Source organism: Magnolia sinica, chromosome 16 (assembly GCF_029962835.1).
Source record: "Magnolia sinica isolate HGM2019 chromosome 16, MsV1, whole genome shotgun sequence".
In the NCBI taxonomy this organism is placed as follows: domain Eukaryota; kingdom Viridiplantae; phylum Streptophyta; class Magnoliopsida; order Magnoliales; family Magnoliaceae; genus Magnolia; species Magnolia sinica.
This window is the reverse complement of record NC_080588.1, coordinates 69,913,488-69,934,721: the sequence shown is the minus strand read 5'-3', so window position 1 is coordinate 69,934,721 and position 21,234 is coordinate 69,913,488. Positions and strand designations below refer to the sequence as shown.

The window sequence follows — 21,234 nt, the reverse complement described above, 5'->3', positions numbered from 1 at the left end:
TGGGATTGCTTCATCACCGATGTTCTTGACATACATGCCATCCTCAATGTATGTCAAGTAATGGAGAGCCGTTATGATAACCATCTGAGAAAGATTTAAATGGCTTAATCAAATATGTAAATAGTAAAGCAAATCAGTGAGGAAAATTGTCTCATTTATTTATTTATTTATTTGTTAGCTTGTTAGTACACCCCACTGTCAATTCACACTTCACTGTTAGTGCCGCCCCCCCCTCCTTAGGGATCAAAACCAAGACCAAGACCCTAGTGTTGAAACGAGGTATCTTTCACTCAGTCTACCACTTGAGCTATGGATCAAGGTGTAGAAAAATCGTCTCATACCAGCCCAAATAGATCAAATTTATCTTTCAATTATCCTGCACCAGTCAAAATTTACACTCCATAGTGTAATCTTTACTTTTCAAGCGCGCCATTTACATTCTGTAGTGTAATTCATAGTTGGTGAATCTTAACTGTAGTTTGAGTTTACGTTCGCATGCTGGATTCAATTCATTAACCAGAAAGGTGTTCCGCAACTGTTGATTGAGTGCAAGAATATCTCTTCACATTTCACTTATCTGTATTGAAATGTCCTTTTATACAGAAGGCAAAGGTGTAACTCATCATTAGAGGATGAACCCCACCATCGGAATATCGTCCAATCTAATTTTAGGTAATGAGTGACTGAATAGACAACCAATTTCTTTAGATCTCAGTCATACACTACGTGTCTGTTTATCCTGTCGCTTGGGGTTATTATTGTTCGGTTTGAATTGAAGCTGCAATTCAAATTCTAACACGCCCGCATTCCCAATGCAGAAAACAACAACAATAGCTTCATCACCGATATTCTTGACATTCCATCCACAATGTGCACATTTGTTTGGATGGCCTAAATGGCTCATAGACATGCCTGAGTGCCGCATGCTGAGTATGGGTCACCACCATTTTAAAAACGGTGGCGAACAATCACAGGAGTCCTGGCCCCTTGAAACAAAGAAAAATTGAAATCCCGCTAGGCTAACCATACACTAGGGTGGTACAGCCCATACACTGTACACGAGGCATGCGTGCCAATCCAGACCACCCAAAACGTGGGGTACCATCCAATGGACGGTTGGAAAGAAATTTGCATCCATGATAGGGCCTTCAATTTGGAGGGTCCGGATGACAACCCAAGGAAAAAAAAAAAGCCACGTGTGTGCAGTGGATGAGTTGCAAGATGGGAGTGAAATGTTGGCACGGAAGAATAGAATCCAGACCCTGAGTTATACTAGAACATATATTCAACGTATACATGCAATACATACAAGTTAATCGAGACCATCCCAATCACGGTCCCTACCATGGATGAAAGACATGGCCCAAAACAGACAGTGAGCTGGTGATCTTAAACATTCAGTTTGCCCATTGATTTTGGACCTCGGACCTTTTTATTTTTTTTACAACCATCCATTTTGAAAGCTTGAAAACTACGATACCCGTCCATTGTCGGGGGGGCCCACAACCTACATAATCAAGATGTTTGGCAGAGTAAAGATATTGAAAATTCTATAGTTTAAGGAAGATGAAAAGGGTGTTGGAATATCTTACCACCTAGGATGTTAAGACAAGATAATTAATTATGTTTAAACCTGTATTAAAAATGTTAACACAGCTATTACTACTAATACAATATTACAAACATTAGTATATTAGCAGCCATGTATCGTGTTTAATAGATGGGCTAGACTCCTATACTAGTTTTGCACCATTTTGAAAAATGGTGCAGACTCTTGAACCGTGTGCGACAATCCAGACCACCCAGATCCCTGACCTAACTGTTGATGGAGCATGACTGAAAAATTGAATGGTTATGATTGCTTGGTCAGTGTGATTTTAGAGACATGCTCCATCCACAGTGGGAGACACAATTTGGATGGTCTGGATAGCTGTATATCAGTGCTAGATGCATGGAGGATGAGTCACCACCGTTTTTTAAATGGTGTAGAACTGACAGAAGAGTCTAGCCCTTAACAGATTGATTTGAGTGAAAGGCATGTGGAGCTTTTAGGAATGGTGTGAGAAGGCATGTAGAGCTTGGATTAAAATAAATAAATACCATGTGAAGTCAGAGAGGAAAGATAAACGGTTAGGATCATATGGGTACAAACAAGAGATTGGGAGCTAAAGAGAAGGGACAGGGTTGGAATCTTTTAATGGCGTGCAGTTTAAAAATGAGTGGCTGATGGAGTTATTCGGCTCATTGGTGAAGGTGTTGGATGATCTGGGCCGTCCATTTGAAAAGCCATCTCTTGCAGGGGTCACAGCTGAAAACCCATATTGATTGGATGAGATCTGAACCATGAAATAGTTGCCGACGTGTTGAGTAGTTAATTCGACGGTCAAAAAGATGTGATGTGTGATGAAAATGCATTGGCCATCCACAATGGATAATTGTAGGATATTGTTTGCATGGTGTGGACAGTCCAATCCAATCGATCTGGGTTTTGTGCAGCGGCCGATATGATCGAAGAGGTGGGCATCCTACAGTGGATGAATCATAGCCCAATAATCTTGACAATCAGGTTAAGTATATGGTCACTGACCTGTGAACAAATGATAAATAAAGAACGTCTGCAGTGGTCCACATTCAACAAGAAAAAAGTCTGATGAGTAGATGGCTATGATTGTCCAGTTCATCTGATTTTGAATGGCTGTCCTCCATGAAAACGATGCACCTGCAGACAAACAGATACAATAAGATTCGTAGCTTACCAGTCACAATTGGAATGATGGGATGCATGGTCCGTGGTCATTGAGGACGACGTTGTGGAGCCACGATCATCACCATGAATGGAAAATAAATAAGGTGGGGCATGATGGAAAAAATCCATCACTTTAAGGTACCCCGAGGCATGATGGAATATCATTCTATTTAGTACTCGTCGCCCCACGAGAAGAATTCTGCCAGTGATTTGAACACGAACGAGCCTGGCCACATTCTAGCCCAGCAGGCATGATTTAGAAAATTCCCACAAACACAGTCAATGCTAAGCATTTGAGTCTCTCTTCAACCATGAAAGCCTGCTGCAACTCCCTTTGTTTTACAAGAAATGGAAGTTTTTGCGACGCCCATCCAATGTGAGCCTAAGATTTCATAAATTTAAAAATAAAATAAAAAGCAAATACAAAGGACAACAGGCTCACAGCATTTTAATTGTGAATGTCAGAAACAGTGACTGGACCAATGACAATGACATGGCACCTTCTCATCCTTTGCAGTGTATGAACAGTCACCATTGCACCTTCTCGTCCTACCGTGGGGCCCACAGCTTCATTCGAAATGTCTTTAGGGTGCGATCGGACGTACCATCTTGAACTGCAATGAATAGTCCAATAACGTGAAAATAAAGAAATTGTAATTTGCTCTGCATTCAAACGTGGGCTTGTGCTCCAAATTGCGATTATGTTCATTTCAAACTATACTCAGAAAAATGCAAACATGATTCTAGGGCTACTTGCCCATCATGCAAAACAGGAAACATCATTAATTTCTGTTTTCCTTTTAATTGAACTGACAGATCGCAATTCGATTCACTAGTGCATCCAAACAGTTTCAGGCCCACAAGTAAAGAAGCATAATATCATTTCTGGGAGAATCAAAACCTGAACCATTTACCTCAAGTAGACAATTTCAAGTTTATGAAGTCAATAGACAATTCTACCCCTCTGCATTGAGCACTCGAGGCTCAATTTTGAATGCCCTCTGAAGAACCCAGCATATATCTAATCTGGTCTTCTTCTTGCACCATCCATCTTTCTTAGCTTCAACTGTGTTTTATTACAACGCCATGTACTAATCTTCAATACTTCAATTTATTCCTCTTGTTCAAAGCAGTCAGCTTCTCAACTACAAATGAAATTTTACTAGGGAAGCAATTTTATGGTTCTGGATCTTCTGTCTTCATTAATATCCAATATACTGAAGGTATGAGCGCGAGGCACAAGCGTGATGGTACTTCCAATACTCCTTCCTATGCATGTGTATAGAACAAATTTTCTAAACTATCTCCAGCTATATAACTTCCATTTGCATGTTCATTCATACAAGTCTTGACCATCTGAAAAGTCAGATCAAATACAGATGAGAAAATGTTGATGTTTTGGTTAATCTAAAAAACAAGTCTCAGACTAGTCATCAATGTACTTTCTTTGAACTGATTTACAAGAATAATATTTTCTACAGAGAAACACCAAAGCACAGCATGATAAACATATTAAATAGAACTTCTACAGAGAAAGTCTGTAGAAAATATGTTTTAGTCATTATAAGAGTGACCAACAGGCTCTAAATCACATTAGGCCTTGTTTCGATCATAGTTCTTAAAACTCACCAACTCAACTCAGAACTCAGCTGAGGCAACTCAACTCGGTGAGATTTTGAGCTGCCTGTCGGAAACTCAGTTCTAGGTCTGACTCGATCCCGAGTCAGGAAAACTCATCAAGCTTAATTGACCACTTGGTCGACTGGACACAACTCGTAGTGACTAGAACCAAGCCACTCACTGATGACAACATTACTATTCATAAAAAGAGGGTGGAAATCGAACACACAACCTTGCCCACATGAAGAGGCGTTCTTAACCAGAGCGCCGATCAACAATTTCATGAAAATGTCTCTATTTTACGTGACTTAATTTTTTTATTACCTTACTTAGTGTTTTGAATTGTACTTATTAAATATCAAGTCAAGTAGGGGCAATTTTCAAGTTGACCCGACCCAGCTGAACATCGAGTTGAGTCGAATTTTAGAGTTTCCAAACTGTGGTTTGGATGACAGTTCAGAGATCAATTTATGTGAGCAGAAATTTGTGAAAAAGAAATCTTGGGAAATCAGTTCTTGAAAACTGATTTTATCTGGAAATATTGTTTGAATGATGTCTGGTTTCTCTTTATTCTAACAACATTTTTTGTATGTTAATGTCTGAAGAATAAGTTTATGAAAAATCAATGCAATATGACGTAGTTATCAAAACCAACACATTTTTGGAGAACTATAACCATTGCAGTATGTTCTAAAAGTCTCTTCGTCGGGTCTTGATGCAAGATATGAAAATTAACTGTGATATGCAAGATCTCAGGCTTTAGATCAAACTAATTCATAAACATTCACATAAAATTTCCACATCCCACACAAAAGTTCAAACATTCAAACAAGGGGAATCTGTGTGGGTCCAGGCCTACACACGCTAGGGCTGGATTAATAAAAATTATTAGCCAAATGATATTCAAAGGGAAGTGAAAATCATTCACACATGCACAACAATCAGTCTTTAATCCAAGGGATTCACCAATTTCAATTCAAAGAACTCTAGGATTAGAAAAGGGGCAAATAAATTGAAAGTAATGCAATCTAGGGTTAAGATTAAAGAGAATAGGTATGAGAGAAGTAAAATAGGCAAATATCTAAACCTGGAGATAGTCCCAGCGCGCGAACAGCGGGCCAAGCCTGTCGCACGTGCGCAGGGGCCTGGCCGCATGTGCGAGGAGGCGTCGAATGCAAAAAGTGCCTCTTGGCTCTGGTCGGCCAGGGGAAGGCTTCAAAACCCCCAAGTTGTGTTTCGATCGGATACACGGTCTGTGCGTGGTGCTCCGCCAAAGTTTCAGCCATCCTGCAGGGCCAGATTCTGAAAACTAGCTGTAGGGAGAAGGACTGCTGCAAAAACTAATGGATTTGAAGCGAATATGGTTGTAGAAGGTGAGAAGTACGAAAGATAGAAGATAGGGGCAGATTGGGATGTGGCTTCGCACCACGGTAGTTAGCCCTTCAAAGAAAGGAGGGCTTCGCACCCACTTGAATTTTTCTACAACTTAGGAACTTAAGAGGAGTAGAAAAAAAAACGCAGGAATTTTTTTATTAAACTTCAATGAATCAAAAAGTTACTAGGGGTGCCTATTTATAAGAAAAACCCTATACCCCAAACTCACGCTATGTGCGCAACCTATTACTTAGCGATAAAGTAAACCAAAATAAAAACTAATCAAAGGAATTTAAATCGTCCATGATATTCTAACTAACATTAATAAGTAAAACTTAAAATATAAGATTAATCAAATTAGTAGGTCACGATCATGAGATCCCATGATGGGCTTTACTTGACTATCGGGCCCACTCCAATGAACCAAAACTCCGTCTTCTAACTAGGAGGCCCTCCCTGGACGTCGTCGTCAATCCAGATCGACGGTGGGGCCCTCCTTCTTCTTGCGTACGTGCGTAGGGGCGGCGGCATGCGTGTACGTGTGCGCGTGATGTCCCCATCGGGTCTTCTTCTTCTTCTTTTTTTGTTTTTTTTAGGATCTCCAATCTGAAAGATATTTGGGGCATGGCCCATCAACTTTGGTGTGCTGTAACTAGACAGTTAAAACAAGTAATACAGTAACATTCCATGTTTAACTCAAAACATTCAACAAAAAGTAGGCCCAACATTTGGAGCTAGGTTCTTTCAATTTGGAAAACATTATTTGGAAGACATTTGGGGCATGACCCATCAACTTTCATGTTTTGTAACTAGACAGTTTGCTTCTCTCTGCTTTTTTTTTTTTTTGATGAATAGATAGCACTTCATTACAAAAGGAAAAACACAAACAGAGAGAAACAGCTCTAACAAGAACCTAGAACCCAAACAAAACATCAACAACAAAAGCCAAAGCTAGGGCTGTTCACGAGTCGAGCTAGCTCGAAAAACTCGCTCGACTCGGCTTGAGTCAGCTCGGATTGACTCGGCTTGAATGGCCGATTCGAGCCGAGCCAAGCTAATTATTTGAAGCTCGAGTTGAGTTCAATCCGAGTTCGACCAGGGGGCATTTCAACTCGACTCGAAACTCGAACTCGAGCTCGACTCGGCTCGATTAATAAATATATTAAATATTAAATATTATATATATAATATATAATATATATTAAATATTTTATATATATATATATATATATATATATATATATATTATATATTAATATAAGTTTTAAGTTGTAACTTATAAAAAAAAAAAAAAAAACCATAGAGTCTCTACTTGACTGCACGCACCCCCTTTCCCTTTCCCTTTCTTCTCTTTCTCTACACACTGCCAGCCACACGCCTGCCCAGACCACCACCACCAATTTTCATTTCAGCTCCACAATAGTATGATTTCAATCTCTTGAGATTTGCTTCTTGGGCGAGAAACCCAAGAAATGCGAGATGGGTTCTTCTCAGATTTGTTAGAACTTCAAGGAAATCCAATGATCTGATTGGCTAGTGCTCTTTACTTGGATTTCTGATTTGTGTTCTGCTCTATTTCTTTTCTAGTACTTGGATTTCTTCTGGTAGAAGAAGATCAAGAACAAATCGGTTCTTACAGGTTTCCTCATCCAATTCGAAGCTTTATTTGGTTTTTTCATCAGGTTTTGCTTTGATTCTCCTAAGATTTTTTAATTTTTCATCAATGAAGGAGGATTAAGAACAGAATCCATTACTCTCTCACCCAACAAGCTCAAGCTCGACTCGAGGTAAACTCGACTCAACTCGAACTTGACTCGACAGCTTTGGCAAACAAGCCAAGCTTCAATGTTGAGCTCGAGGCCGAGCTCGAGCTCGAGCTCAAACTCGAGTACATCATGGACAAGCCAAGCCAAGCCAAGCTTGGCTCACCTCGATGCCCACCTCAAGCCAAAGCCCTGGCTTAAACCCAACCCTTCGTCCCTTTTCACAATGAATAAATCATTTTTGAGCACTTCCTCAATGAGATTTGCGACTTCCCAAGGACAGCACCCACTCTCGACCCAACTCAATGTGATGCTCGAGTCACCTTCAATAATTAAGTGATTTGGGTTGCAGGAAAACTGTCTTGTAACAACGCAGCAGCTTTGGTGAAATTAGAGTCCCAGACTCCCGGAAGGCCAGAAATTTTCAGCAAGATTTCTCACCTGTGGTTCCTCAGAAGACCACCAATCCAAGCCAGCCCCAGATTTCCAAGAGCGCAACCATCAAAGTTAAGCTTGACAGAATGGACCATGGGTTTTGCCACAGATATGAAAGTCTCCAAAAGGCACCAGCTGCTTCTTACAACTTCCAATTAGACCACAACATCTGAATAGGAAAGCCTAGAAGCAACTAATTTTTCTTGCTCCATTCAAAGACAAGTAGAAGATTTTCTTTGAAACTGGTTGCTCTGATCTTCTCTTCCATTAAAAACTGACTTTCTTTCCATCCACATGCACCAAATGGCCTCTTTCATAACCAAACTGATCTGACCCATGCTATATAGGCCACCAACCAGCAACGAAATCAGAGATACCAACGCCATCCCATAATCACTCAAAAATTGCTGACCATATTCACCATGCGAATGAGCAGTGAATGACCAAATTGGAGACATCTGTCGCTGGACAACAGATCGAGCATCTGTTCAGAAGGGAATGGCCCATACCTTCAGATGGTTCAGCATGAAGATTTTATTTAAGCAAACAGGCTCGCAGAATGCTTTCACCTTCAGCTGGGCCTCACCAGACCACACAATAACAGCCCAATCTGATTTTGGTCTTCTGTAGAGGGAAAGAGAATCATAGAAGCAACGGGAGGAAAAATAACCATCGGATTGAAGGGCCCATACCCTTCTGTCCTTAACAGATTGATACACATAAATACCTTCCAGCAGGGATAGCAAGCTGGACAGAGAAGCAATTTCTTCACTCTGAGGTTCCGCCTAAAAGTCGGCCCACATGCTAGGCAATTAGAGGCCGCTGATAGAATTTGTCCACTGTTATACCTTCATTGTCGCTATCACATGGAGCGATTGGAAAAGGGAACTAAGAGGTCTGTCACTGCACCCACAATCATCCAAGAACCACAACCTATTCCTACCCTGAAACTGATGGCCTGGTATGGTGCTGTTAATGGATATAGTTAAGAAGAAGAATACAATTCCATATTCAACCAAAATTAGGATAATTTTTTAGGGCTAGGTATACAAAGGAGCCCTTACTGCTCCAAGAATCATCATCATCTATGCCTTATCCCCACTAACAAGGGTTGGCTACACAAATCCTCTTCCACGAATCCCGTTCCGCCATGCCCTTTACTTCTCCAAGTATCTTGGCTTATATCATTAACCTTAATTTTTTATACGTACACCTTTATTTTCTACTATTGGCAATTCAAAGTACTTTTTAACGCTAGACTAATACCATGTCAAAAAGGGGATTTACGCATAAAAAAGGTGGGACTTAATTTCATTTCCTATAATTTTATCCAATTTCATGTGTAAGTTAATTTCCAGTGAGAAAACCATGTCCAATCATCCTTAAAATGAAAGGAGAATGATTTACTTACACTAGGATCAAGCACATACTTTTCATAATTGCTAATGGAAAAAAAAAAAAAAAAAACTTCGAATTACTAACTATATTTTCAGGATCTTGCCTTGATATTTAACTTTTATAACCCTGGTCATTCATTCCAAAAAAACGAAAGACCGACAACTGAAAGTGAAATAAAATAAAGGGAACTCAACCCACAAAATTCATGCTAGCTATAGCATGTAAACAACAATGAATATTGGTTTTGACAGTGACAAACATATCCGCATAGAAAGAAAGAAAGAAAGCAAACAGTGAGGACTTCTGTTGTCTACAGGGTTCTTTGGATCACCAATATAATTGAAAATATTGGCTGAAATTATCAATTTTGCAGGTCATTGATTCAAATAGAGGGCATAATATAAAAACTACCTTGTACTGAATGATATTATCAATAATATTGTGGACATAGCGCGAAATTTTCAACATAGCGAGATATAAACAAAGCTCTTTAAAATAAATGCATTGTGTCGGTCATACATGTGATAATATCGCTGATATTATCAATAATATCGATGATACTGGTGTTAATACCTGCAAAATTCTAAAAAATGAAAAAAATTTAAAATAAATAAATAAATAAATAATTGGGGAATCTCTTCATAGGGGTGTTTTAAATTAGTGCACAATTTGTTAAAGGGCTTTGCTAAAGTCCTCACCTTCATGGGGACATCAGCAATGTTCCGAAAGCTTTTAAATGGCACATGGGATGACCTACCATTGATTTGAGCAGTTCATTCATTCATACAACTAGGGTCAAGCCATGGTGCAAAGATCACATCAACCGGATGATCCTAAGCATCCGATCAATAGAATGGAAACAGATAATCACAATTGAGCGGGGAAACAAAATAGGTCAAATCATCATTTTGAAAAATCTATTTGACAAATCCCACTTTGTATTGCTTATGATTCCGGAGTAGCACTTTCGTTTAGTGATTCTAACCATTGGAGCTATGGCCCGTAAACAACAAATGATTCTAACAAATTGGGCCCCCGTTCAAAGGGTTAGGATCATCCAATTGGCATGATTCTTGCACCATGGCCTGCTCCAAGTGGTACTATCGAGTGAACCGTCCTGGTTGATGGTTGGATGTCCTATGTGACATTCAAAAGGTTACGGGACATTGGTAACATCCCCATAAAGAAAGGGACATTAGAAAAAGCCTTTCTTAAAATTAGAATATTAAAATCATAGTTTATTAATTAAATATTTTTGTCTAGCACTTCATAGTCCGGACCCCCTATACAATGAAAACTGATAATGTATAGTTGTTTTTTATAATATTTTGACCCAACTGCATAATCATTTGCCGATAAATAGCTCATTAAGTTTCACTGAATAATTCTGCCTTTTTCCCAATGTTTCTCCAATATTTCCTTCACACAGCAATACATCCGACGTACGTGCATTATTATTCACGATATCAATACATGTTTTTGTATCCCAATTCCCCAATACATATAACAACAATGGTGTCTTAAACATTGGTTGCCTACAGCTTGTGGAAAGGCCACACTTGTTGCATATGTGTTTCAAATTTATAGTGTGTACCCCTCATGTATCTTCTGAACCAACTTAATGTGATACATGTATGAATGATTATGAAAGATACATCCATGCATCCATTGGTGGATACATGTATGTGTCATAATGAAGCAGCATTGCAGTGCGCCTTTGAGCTGAAATTCTTCAAGTGGACAATCCACTAAGCACCAAATCTAAAAACACTTGCATTTCCCACCCTCATTCATGTAGAAGATCAGCCAAATACTCTGAGAGAGTAAGGCCCCGTTTGTTAAATCTGAAGTCTAAAGACCGAATATGAAATCTGAAGCCTGAATCTGAAATCTAAAGCCTAAATCTGAAATCTGAAGTAAAAAAACTTGTTTGATAATTATGGCTGAAGTCTAAAAATTAAGTAATGAATCTGAAACAACCTGTTTGTTAACAAACATCTTAAATGTCTGAAATATGTTAATTTGACACATTTGCCCCTATCTCTCGTTTGGAAATGTTTTACATTATAAAGAAATTATTTTTTATTAAATGAAAATAAAATCATTATATTTAATTCAAATAAATTAAAATAATTAATAAAAAACTAAAATATCATCATAAGGCACTCAATTTGGCCCTCAATTCCTCTTAGCGGGAAGATTGTCACTATGTGTTGTATAGGATTGAACAATAGTAGCAACAAAACCTTCAAATAAGGCCCACCTTATATTTATATGCTATCCAAACCATTTATAAGGTCGTTCCCAATTGGATGAAGTGAAAACATATCCAAAACTTCTGTGGCCCATTTAAGTTTATTTTCCATCCAATATGTTCATAAGGTCACAAATACCTGTATGAAGAGGGAAAAAAAAAATCATATTGATCGAAAATTTCTATGACCCCAAAAAGGGTTTCAATGGTAGACGTTCAATCCCCCGCTGCTTTTTGCAGCTTTTTTTTCGTGTCAAGCTTTAATACGAGCTCGCCAAATGGATGGATGGTTTGGACATCACACATACCTCATGATGGGACCCACAGAACTTGCTGACGTCAATACAGCAGCTATATAGCTGGTGTGAGGTACACCAACCAATCCACATCCTACTTGGATGCGGATTAGCTACTGACAGGTTGAATAGCGAGATTCGCTACCGAAGTGACGTCATCAAGTTCCATGGGCCCACTATGATGTATGTGCTTTATCTACACCGTCCATCTATTTGGAGATTTAATTTTAGAGCATGAGTTAAAGAATGAGGCAGATCCAAATATGTAGCTGACCCCACCACAAAAAACAGTGGCGAGATTGATGCCTACCGTTGAAACCTTCCTAAGGCTCACCGTAATTTTTATTTGAAATCCAACCTGTTCACAAGTTAACACAGACATGAAAGAAGGGAAAAAACAAATATCAGCTTGATCAAAAACTTTTGTGGCCTATTTAAGTTTTTAATGGTGGGCGTCACTCTCCCCACTGTTTTCTGTGGTGAGGTCTAGTGGAGCTTTGGATTTGACTCATTCCTTGGATCTTTACCTAAAATTATATTTCCAAATGGATGGACAGAGTGGATACAAAACATACATCATGATGGGGCCCACATAACTTGGTGACGTAACTTTAATAGCGAGTCTCACTACTCAACCTGTCAGTATCCAATCCGCGTCCACGGAAACAGATTGGCTACTCCCCTGCCACCAGCCAATGGCTGATGGTCAATGCTATGTGGGCCCCACCATGATGTATGTGTTTCATCCATGTCGTCCATCTATGTTTCTAGATCATTTTATGGTATGAGACCAAAAATGAGGTATATCCCAATCTCAAGTGGAACACATTACATGAAAACAGTGTTGAATGAACGTCGACCATTAAAAACTTTTTGGGGGCCATAAAAGTTTTGGATCAAGTTGATCTTTGTTTTTTCCATTCATCTAGGTCTATATGACCTAATCAACAGATTGGATGTCAAATAAACAGTACATTGGGCCTTAGGAGAATTTTAATGGTGGATATCCAATCACTATTGTTTTCCTGTGGTATGGTCCAGCTGAGATTTATATTCCTCTCATTTTTGGAATCAAGCCCTAAAATGATCTTTAAAAATGGATGAATGGAATGGATGAAACACATACATCATGGTGGGGCATAAAGAAGTTTCACAGGTTAAAAGTTGATTTTGTATTGCGCAAACAATTTAAAGAGAAAAAATTGCCGTAATAACTTGAAAAGGGGTAATTTTAGAAGCAAAAATTTTTGTTTAATGAAAAATTCACTGAGCGCATTCCGCATTCACCATTAAGCCAGACTCCTATCACAGAAAGAATTCAGTGAAAAACCACTTAGCGCTTTCCTTCTTCCGCGTTAACGACACATTAACAAACACCACTAAACACGGAACATATTCCCAATTCCGCTTTAAGTGCAAAAATTCAGCGTTAACAAACAGGCCCTAACTATATTGACTCCCAAGTAGCTAGCGAGAAGCTTGAACTTTAGACTAAAGTAAAAGTAGACAAAAGAAGAGGCTCTTTAGAAGTAAAAAGTGGCATATGTTGTTGTAAAAAGTTGCACTAACTGAAGTTGGTAAAATAAAATGGGGCTTTAGAAAAAATTAGAAGAGGCCTTATTTTCTGAAAAGGAAGTGAGGAATTTGGATTGAGGCCTCACCTTGATTGGGGAAATTAAATAGAATTTGGATTGCTCAACCCACATGATACGATGATGGTGATGGTGATCACTAATGATGAGAGAGAGAGAGAGGAGGGGGGACAATCACTTCAACGGATAGATGGGGGCTTGAATCATGATTTGGATGGGCCATATTCCCAAAATCAAGGGCATTGGACTGTTCTTGTCAACTTTGCATCAACTGGCCACTAATAGGATGCTTCCATGGCTTAATGGTCTCGATTGTTGCACTATCACCCATCCATCAACTATTAATTGATCGGATTACAGCATCCATAAACTGCTCCCATCCCTTTTTTCATGGGAATAATTTGATGGCTTCTCACTGAAAAAAAAAAAAAAGGCAAATGTCATACAGAAATATAATTCACTTTTTTGGAATAGCAAAGGTCATCTACAGACTGAAATTGAAGCAATAATAATAATAAGGATCCTTTTATAGGTCTTGCTAGAATGTCTTTCTTAAAAACTCATTTGAAATATTCAACACAAAAGAAAATGAGTTCATTTTCTTCATTAGATGGTAGATGATTCCACAACATAAACTGTTAAAAACATTGATCATGGATCCATGTGCCACAATCCTCAGCTACTAGTAGTTGCTGCATGAACATGAGTAGTTAACATAGACAACAACCTTAGGAACCTAGATAGGTGCTTTAATTTACCTTGGTCGGAGAAATTTCAACCCGCACCAATAACTGTTGAGTGACTTGGATTATTAGGATGTACCATATTAGTAGAGGGCTCTATGGACAAACGGCAATGATCTTTCACAAAATAATAATAACAATAATAAATAGATAAATAAATAGAATACACCTATTTAGCAATCCAAATGGTGCAGTTATCCTATTCATGTGCATATATGCAGACAAAATGCCACACGTTATATCTATAGTTCATTCCTATATGCCTCATGCTCACCTTGTGGCTATATTCATAGACAACACAAACTGGACCACACTGCAGCTTGCTTGAAACATGATTAGGTAAAATGACACAGACTACAGATATGCAACTTGGGTCATTGAAGTACCATGCAGGTCACCAATGTCTTCAGTATCGACAATATTGGCTGATGTATCCCACGATATATCTTGTATCCCATCTGTGCAATACGAAATGCACAGGTAGTGCCGGTATATACCATTTGTTTAATCCAGTGAGCATCGTGGATTTTTTATTCTTTTTTTTTTTTTAATTTTGCTGTAAATCATGTTAAATCATGGATTTGAATGAAATGTCATGGATTTGGAACTTTGATTTTGAGATTTTGGGAGATGGGCCAAGTTGCAAAAAATTAGGAAAAATCGAAAATTTTCAATTTCTCGCAAATTGGTTGCAGTATGTGCAAATACAAAATCAAACATATATGTCACCAAATCTAGTGATTCTTCTTTTTCTTTTGAATGTATTGCTTGTGTTTCCATACATGTCTTCTTACATATATAAACTAAATGAATAGACTTTGAATATGCTTGCATCAGTTCAATCAGACAGAGCATAGATTATGACCCCATACAAAGGAAACCTATTATGTGAATTTTTTAGTAATATTTTGATTTATAAGTGTATATTGATGTCTTTTTTAACAATCCCTGAAGTTTCATTGAAAAAATCGATCAATTTCCCAATGTTTCCCATGTTTCCCAACAAAAGCGATATATTACGCGATACAACAGGTATATCCCATGCGATAACCGATATGTATCCATATCCCACGGGTGCGATACATTACGCAATAATGATACGGAAAACATTGCAGGTCACTACTCCTAGTACATGTGGCAAACATGTGGTGGTGATCGAGACTGTTGATTTGGTGGGCCAATGTGATTTGGTACAGGCCAAAAGTCACAGTGATTGGAACTCTGAGCATCCGTTGTTGTGAGTTCTGCTCTTTAAGTGCAAACATTGCTTTGTTTTGAGCTTTTGCAGCCACCAATTGGATGGCTACTGCAGTCCAATCCCCTTTTGAGATATCCCCCATCCATGTACTCGCCCTGTAGATAAACAGCCCTGATCACCACACAAGTTTGCTGTCCAAACCATGAGGAGGAGCTGTATAGAAATTCTATGATTTGAGTTGCAAATTTGCACTCTAGTAGAATAATTTACATGATCTAGAAATCCTAGTTACTTAGACCAGATTAAATTCTAGCACTGACAATAAAATCTCCTTTTTTTAGATATAAGAATTAAAATCCAAAAATAAATGCGAAATAATTGTGAAATTTCGAGAGAGCATAAATGAAGCTGATCTTAACGTGTGCAAACAAACAGTACTCTATGCAAGCTATGTAAAGGAATATATATAGAACAGAGCATAATTCCTAAGTCATCTGGGTATGGTCAAGTGCGATATTGAGCAGAAGAAAACCCTGCAATATAATTATCGTGCAAGGCAATCTCCTTTACAATGAAAATTGGCTAATCAAAAGGTGTAGAAGAAATAATAAAGTCTAGAAAGATATTACTAGCACAAATAGCTTTTAGCATGTAAAAATCCTTTATATTTAAACAAAGTACATGCTGCGCAAATAGGGTTGCCACATCATTGAACAAAGACAAGAATAGAATAGATAAGAGCAAGCAAGAAAGAAAGAAAACGAGGCATTGGATTTCAGTACATAGATCCATATTTTAGGACAAAAAAGTACTAGTCTTGACATGTATGAATCTTGTCTAGGGCTCTCAGCTGCTATTCTGCTGGCATGTGTGTTTACTCGAACAGTCCCTCTTTTCTTCTTCTTTTTCTTCATGATACGTATTCTTCTTTTTCTTCATGATACATATTCCCTCAAGCATCAATTGTAGTTGAAGTATGACTGAGAGATAAAGATACATAAAACTAATCCGGTTCTCTCAAATGAACATGAGTATATGAGCCGATTTGCACGGAGATGACATCCATGGGGTGCGTATCTGGCAAAGGCAACATGAAGGCGTTATCCCATCACTGGATTCTATGTTGCCACAATCTGAGGCTTTGAAGCTATGAATTCAAGATTAATTGATTTTATATACAGCAAAATTATCAGTATGATGTGCCTTGTTTCCACAGTACAGCTGATTACGTCTGATATGCAAATAGAAAACAATCTAAACAAATTAATAAAAACAGATGCACCAAAAGATGCTATTATCATGAAACACTGATTCATCATGCTTCAATCCATAATGCCTTTTCAAAAGCTTTGAAACACAAATGAAAGTACAAGATGCCAACAGGATTCCATCGCAAGTTGGCTGAATTGAGGCGCACTCCAGTGGCACAGGTACAACCGTAGGCTACAATGGTACTGGGAAGATGTGAGGCCCACATGATGAATGCATGAGATCCAAAACATCCATCATATGCATCAGAGCATGTTACCCCTATGGCCCTAAAGTCAGGATGTCCGTGAATCAGATAGGCCACACTGCAGGGAACGTCTACCCCGGATTTTCATGGAGGCCCACCCTGTTGTGCATATGAAATCCAGGCCATTTCAGACCCTTCATCCAAGGATCAGGCTGAAAATCAGGCAGTTTCAAAATTCACATGGGCCCTATGTAAATCAAGGGTGGATGTACCCTCTCAAATTGTTCCACGTGTTATGGCCAATGTGAGTGTTGGATCAGGCTGATTTTTTTGCACCCAGGGTAATCTGAGGTGACAAATCCGATGAACGGGTTGGATAGCCTTAATAAATCATGTGAGTCCCACACCTACTGGTACCACTGAAGTGTGCACCGGCTGAATTTGTATGTCATAAATTGGCTCACTTTGAGGCCAACCCCAATTAGTTGGGAACTTGGGAATTGGGATAAGGTTTAGATGATGATGATGATGACAACGACGATGAACTTGGGACCATAGAATAGTCCTGTTGAGAATATAAAATGGGCATGATTCATCAACAGTGAGAACTTACTCTCATGCTAGAAAGGCCCATCAGCCCAAGTTCCATGGATTGTAAATATAGAAGAAAGCATTCCCCTTTCTTCATCACAATGACATATTTGCTAGTATGGACTGAGAATTGAAGCAGATCAAGCCGATGATTTAATTTTCAGCTACCCAAGAGTTCAAGAACCAAGATCCATATCTTGGGTAATCAAAATTTAATCAGAAAACAAAGAGAGCAAGCTTTACAATTTCAATTACAGCGACATGAAATTCACAGCTCCAAATCAAGACCTCTGGACATAAAATCCAATAAAAACATATAAATCCAGCTCTTAGTTCTAATTCCAGCAATCTTAAAGTTCACATATCCAAAGCTGTACATAAGAAAATACAAAGTTTACAAAAAAGGGCAAAATTTTCAAGATTCTGATCCAAGTTTCAACCACCTGTAACTGGATAGAAATCAAGACTAGAGAATGCAGAAATTCAACCAGAATATATCAAATCAGAGAGCAAGTTATCAGATTTTTATAACCGTAGCCCTAATTAATATTCTACTGTTTAATTACCATTTGGTTCTCTTACTTCTATTAACATGGAATTCAAAAGAAAATATTAGCCGAGCCAACTCAGTTGATATTTTAAGCATTCCAAACTCCAATCTTTTTTTTTCTCTCTCTTTTTGTTCTGATCGATGATTCAAGCACGATGCCTCACCCCCCAAACAACCCCGCACCCAACCCTACCTCACCCACACACACATAATCAGACTGAATGGTCCAGTACATTTTTAACACTAATTGGAACTAGTGGTAAGTAAAGGTAAAAAAATATATATATTCAATATTGAATCATTCAATATTTGCTAATGAATGATAGGGAAGAAAAGGAACTTACCAATGTTTGAGTGCAGAAGGCTGGTGCTACACAGACAAATCTGCGAGAATCAAATATTTGTGGGGAAGAAAAATTGGGCCCACAATCTTCAACATCCTTCAGGGCAGCACAAGAGCTTCAACGAAACTGAGATTTTTTTATTTTTTTTTTAAAGCACAGTGACTGCCCACATATCATACGATATAACTTATCATGTCATGGACCTCATAAACATCCAACCGTACTTCAAATCACTTGCAATTTGTGGTGCAGAGCCGAGAACAAATCTTCGCCTTCCAGTAATGGAAAATAATGTGAGACAGTGCAGCCTTAATTTGGGAGTGCATCTTAATTTACTGCGCTGCCTTTTCCTTCATGTTATCAAGTGAATCTTGCCCATGAATCTTACCCATGAGACATTTCTCTATCGTCTCATCACAAAGCTCAAGGGAAGTTTCAACATTTCCATCATTATAGTTTAAGTCAATGAAAATGTTATATATCTCCCTATCTGCGGTCGAACCTTCCGCCCTCATCTCATCAAACAGTTTCCTGGCTTCTGCCAATCTCTTCTTTCTTGCAAGTCCTTTGATGAGCGCATTGTAGGAACTAACTCTAAGCTTAAACCCCTTCTCGATCATCTCACCATGGAAGTAGCATGCCTCTTTCATGTTCCTTGCTTTGCAATGACCCTTGATCAGTATGTTGTATGTATTGCAATCAGGCAGAACACCCCAGGCGCACATCTGTCTATAAATCTCAGTTGCAGCCCGCATATCATTCCTAATACTGTATTGCTTCATCAGCGAATTATATGTGGTGGTGTTCGGCATGATACCCTTCTCCGCCATCCAACTCAACAGTCTCTTGCCGTCTTCAACCATCCCCAATGTACAAAAGCCGTTCATCAATACATTAAACGTCACAACAGTTGGTTGGAGCCCATTATCCAGCATCTCACGAAGGAGTTCGTGGGCACGACCCATCTCACCCGCTTTGCAGTAAGCATCCATCAGAGTCGTATAAGTAATAGTATCTGGATTGAGCCCTGCCAACTCCATATCTTTCATGAGCTTAACCGCCTGTTCTATCTGTCCCGTTTTGCAAAGACCATTGATCAGGGAGTTATATGTGCATAAATTCAGCACTAGGCCCTTTCTGCATGTCTCATGCAGAAGCTCATTCGCAGTTTCTACCTCCCCTTGTTTACATAGTCCATCAGCCAGTGTGGTATAAGTCACCACTGTAGGTGTCAATCCCATCCTAACCATCTGATTGTGAAGATCAAATGCCTTGTTCATCTGACTGTTCTTGCAATACCCATCGACAAGCACGGTGTAAGTAACTTCATCTGGGGCCCACCCCTTACTGCCCATCTCCTGAAAGATCCTATCCGCTTCAACCATCATCCCACTTCGGCAAAGCCCACTAATCAGTGCAGTGTAGGTTACAGCATCGAAACTGAGTCCTCGGGTCTTCATTTCGTCTACTAGATGGAAGGCAGCCGGCAAATTCCCAAGCTTGCAGAACCCATCAATGAGAGTCGTAAAGACAACATTATCCGGAAGTACTCCATGACTAATCATTTCCCTCAGTACCGTCTCTGCATCTGCGCCCTTGCCAGTCTTGCAAAGATGAACAATTATACTGTTATAAGTAAATGGGTTTGGATTCAAACCCTTAACACCCATCTCAGCAGCAAGTTCTAATGCCTTTGAAAGCTCCCCAACTCGACAGTACCCGTCGATGACCGTACTATAACTAATAACATCAGGTGGACAGACCTTCAACTCCATTTCACTGAGAAGCGCATGGGCTTCTTTCATTCTCTCTGCTTTACACAAAATGTTGATGATGATGTTATACGATGCAGTATTCCAACAAAGACCCACGTCAGGAAATTCGCTAAAGACCTTCAATGCCGCGTCAATCCGATCAGACGACAAACAGGCCAGGAGGACGTTACACGAATCAACAGAGGTAACCACCCCATAATTCAATATCCGGTTAAACAGATACATTGCCCCATCAACCATTCCAGCCTCGACGAGGACCTGGAAGAGAATGTCAAAGACGAGGGGATCCGAACCCCAGTCCTTGTAAGTGTATATCAACTGCTCGATGAAATACCTCAGTGAACAGATTTCTAAACCAGGCCTCACCCACAGCTTGCGAATGAGGCTGCGAGCTGTTGATGGGTGCTTGGAAGCAACAGAGATATGCACCATGATCGACTGAGCTTCAACCGATGGGTTTTTACGGGCCTGCGCCCAGTCGAAGAAATCCAATGCCAGATGATAATCGTTCTTGATTTTCATGAGGACCCAGATGAAGTGATCGGATTTGAATTGGGATTCGAAGGGTTTTAAGATGCGGGAGATGGGTTCGGAGCGGCGATGCTTAATGGAGGTGGAGAGATTGTCAATGAATTGAGAGTCTTTGATGGTGGGCCTCTTGGGGGAGTAATCTGGGAAAGGCCTGTTGTTGTTGAGAGAACGGAACGAGTAGAATCTGTTGAAGATGGAGGAATTGGAGTTGAGAAGAGAAGAAAGATAGACTGAGATCAACGGTGTAAATTTCTTCATGCTGGAGGAGAAAGGACTCTCCCTCCATGGAGAGTTTGGACGCTGCAAGGAGGGAAAGCTTGAGTCTTGGAGAAGTAATATATACAGGAGTTCGTTTTCCCTCAGTCGCGAGTTACATTCCATCGTGTGTCGCTCCCCACTGGGGCCCACATGCCAAGTGATCCCATGATCCGAACCATTCACATTGTGGAACCCATCACCATTTTTTAAAAAAATTATATTCAATTAAAAAAATCGAAGGCTAAGATTATCTCTGGAATGTGATTATGGGTCCATAGGTCATTGTGTGAGTTGGACTTTCATAGCTTAA

General features: G+C 39.3%; 1 protein-coding gene across 5 annotated transcripts; it reads right to left on the bottom strand.

Annotated features, from left to right (window-relative positions):
* Positions 1–1,249: 1,249 nt before the first annotated feature.
* On the bottom strand, positions 1,250–20,978 carry LOC131228957 (pentatricopeptide repeat-containing protein At1g05670, mitochondrial). Of its 5 annotated transcripts, XM_058224794.1 has the most exons (8): positions 18,361–20,978; positions 16,202–16,496; positions 13,548–13,893; positions 3,661–4,102; positions 3,247–3,360; positions 2,879–3,128; positions 2,588–2,719; positions 1,250–1,507 (listed from the first exon to the last, which is right to left on the bottom strand). In XM_058224794.1, the coding sequence occupies exon 1, from the start codon at positions 20,922–20,924 to the stop codon at positions 18,693–18,695; it is 2,232 nt and encodes a 743-aa protein (XP_058080777.1). In that variant the 5' UTR covers positions 20,925–20,978; the 3' UTR covers positions 1,250–1,507; positions 2,588–2,719; positions 2,879–3,128; positions 3,247–3,360; positions 3,661–4,102; positions 13,548–13,893; positions 16,202–16,496; positions 18,361–18,692. The 5 variants fall into 5 exon arrangements, with proteins under 5 accessions (XP_058080777.1, XP_058080776.1, XP_058080779.1 ...); XM_058224793.1 differs by having other exon boundaries at positions 2,879–3,360; XM_058224796.1 differs by lacking the exon at positions 2,879–3,128.
* Positions 20,979–21,234: the final 256 nt, after the last annotated feature.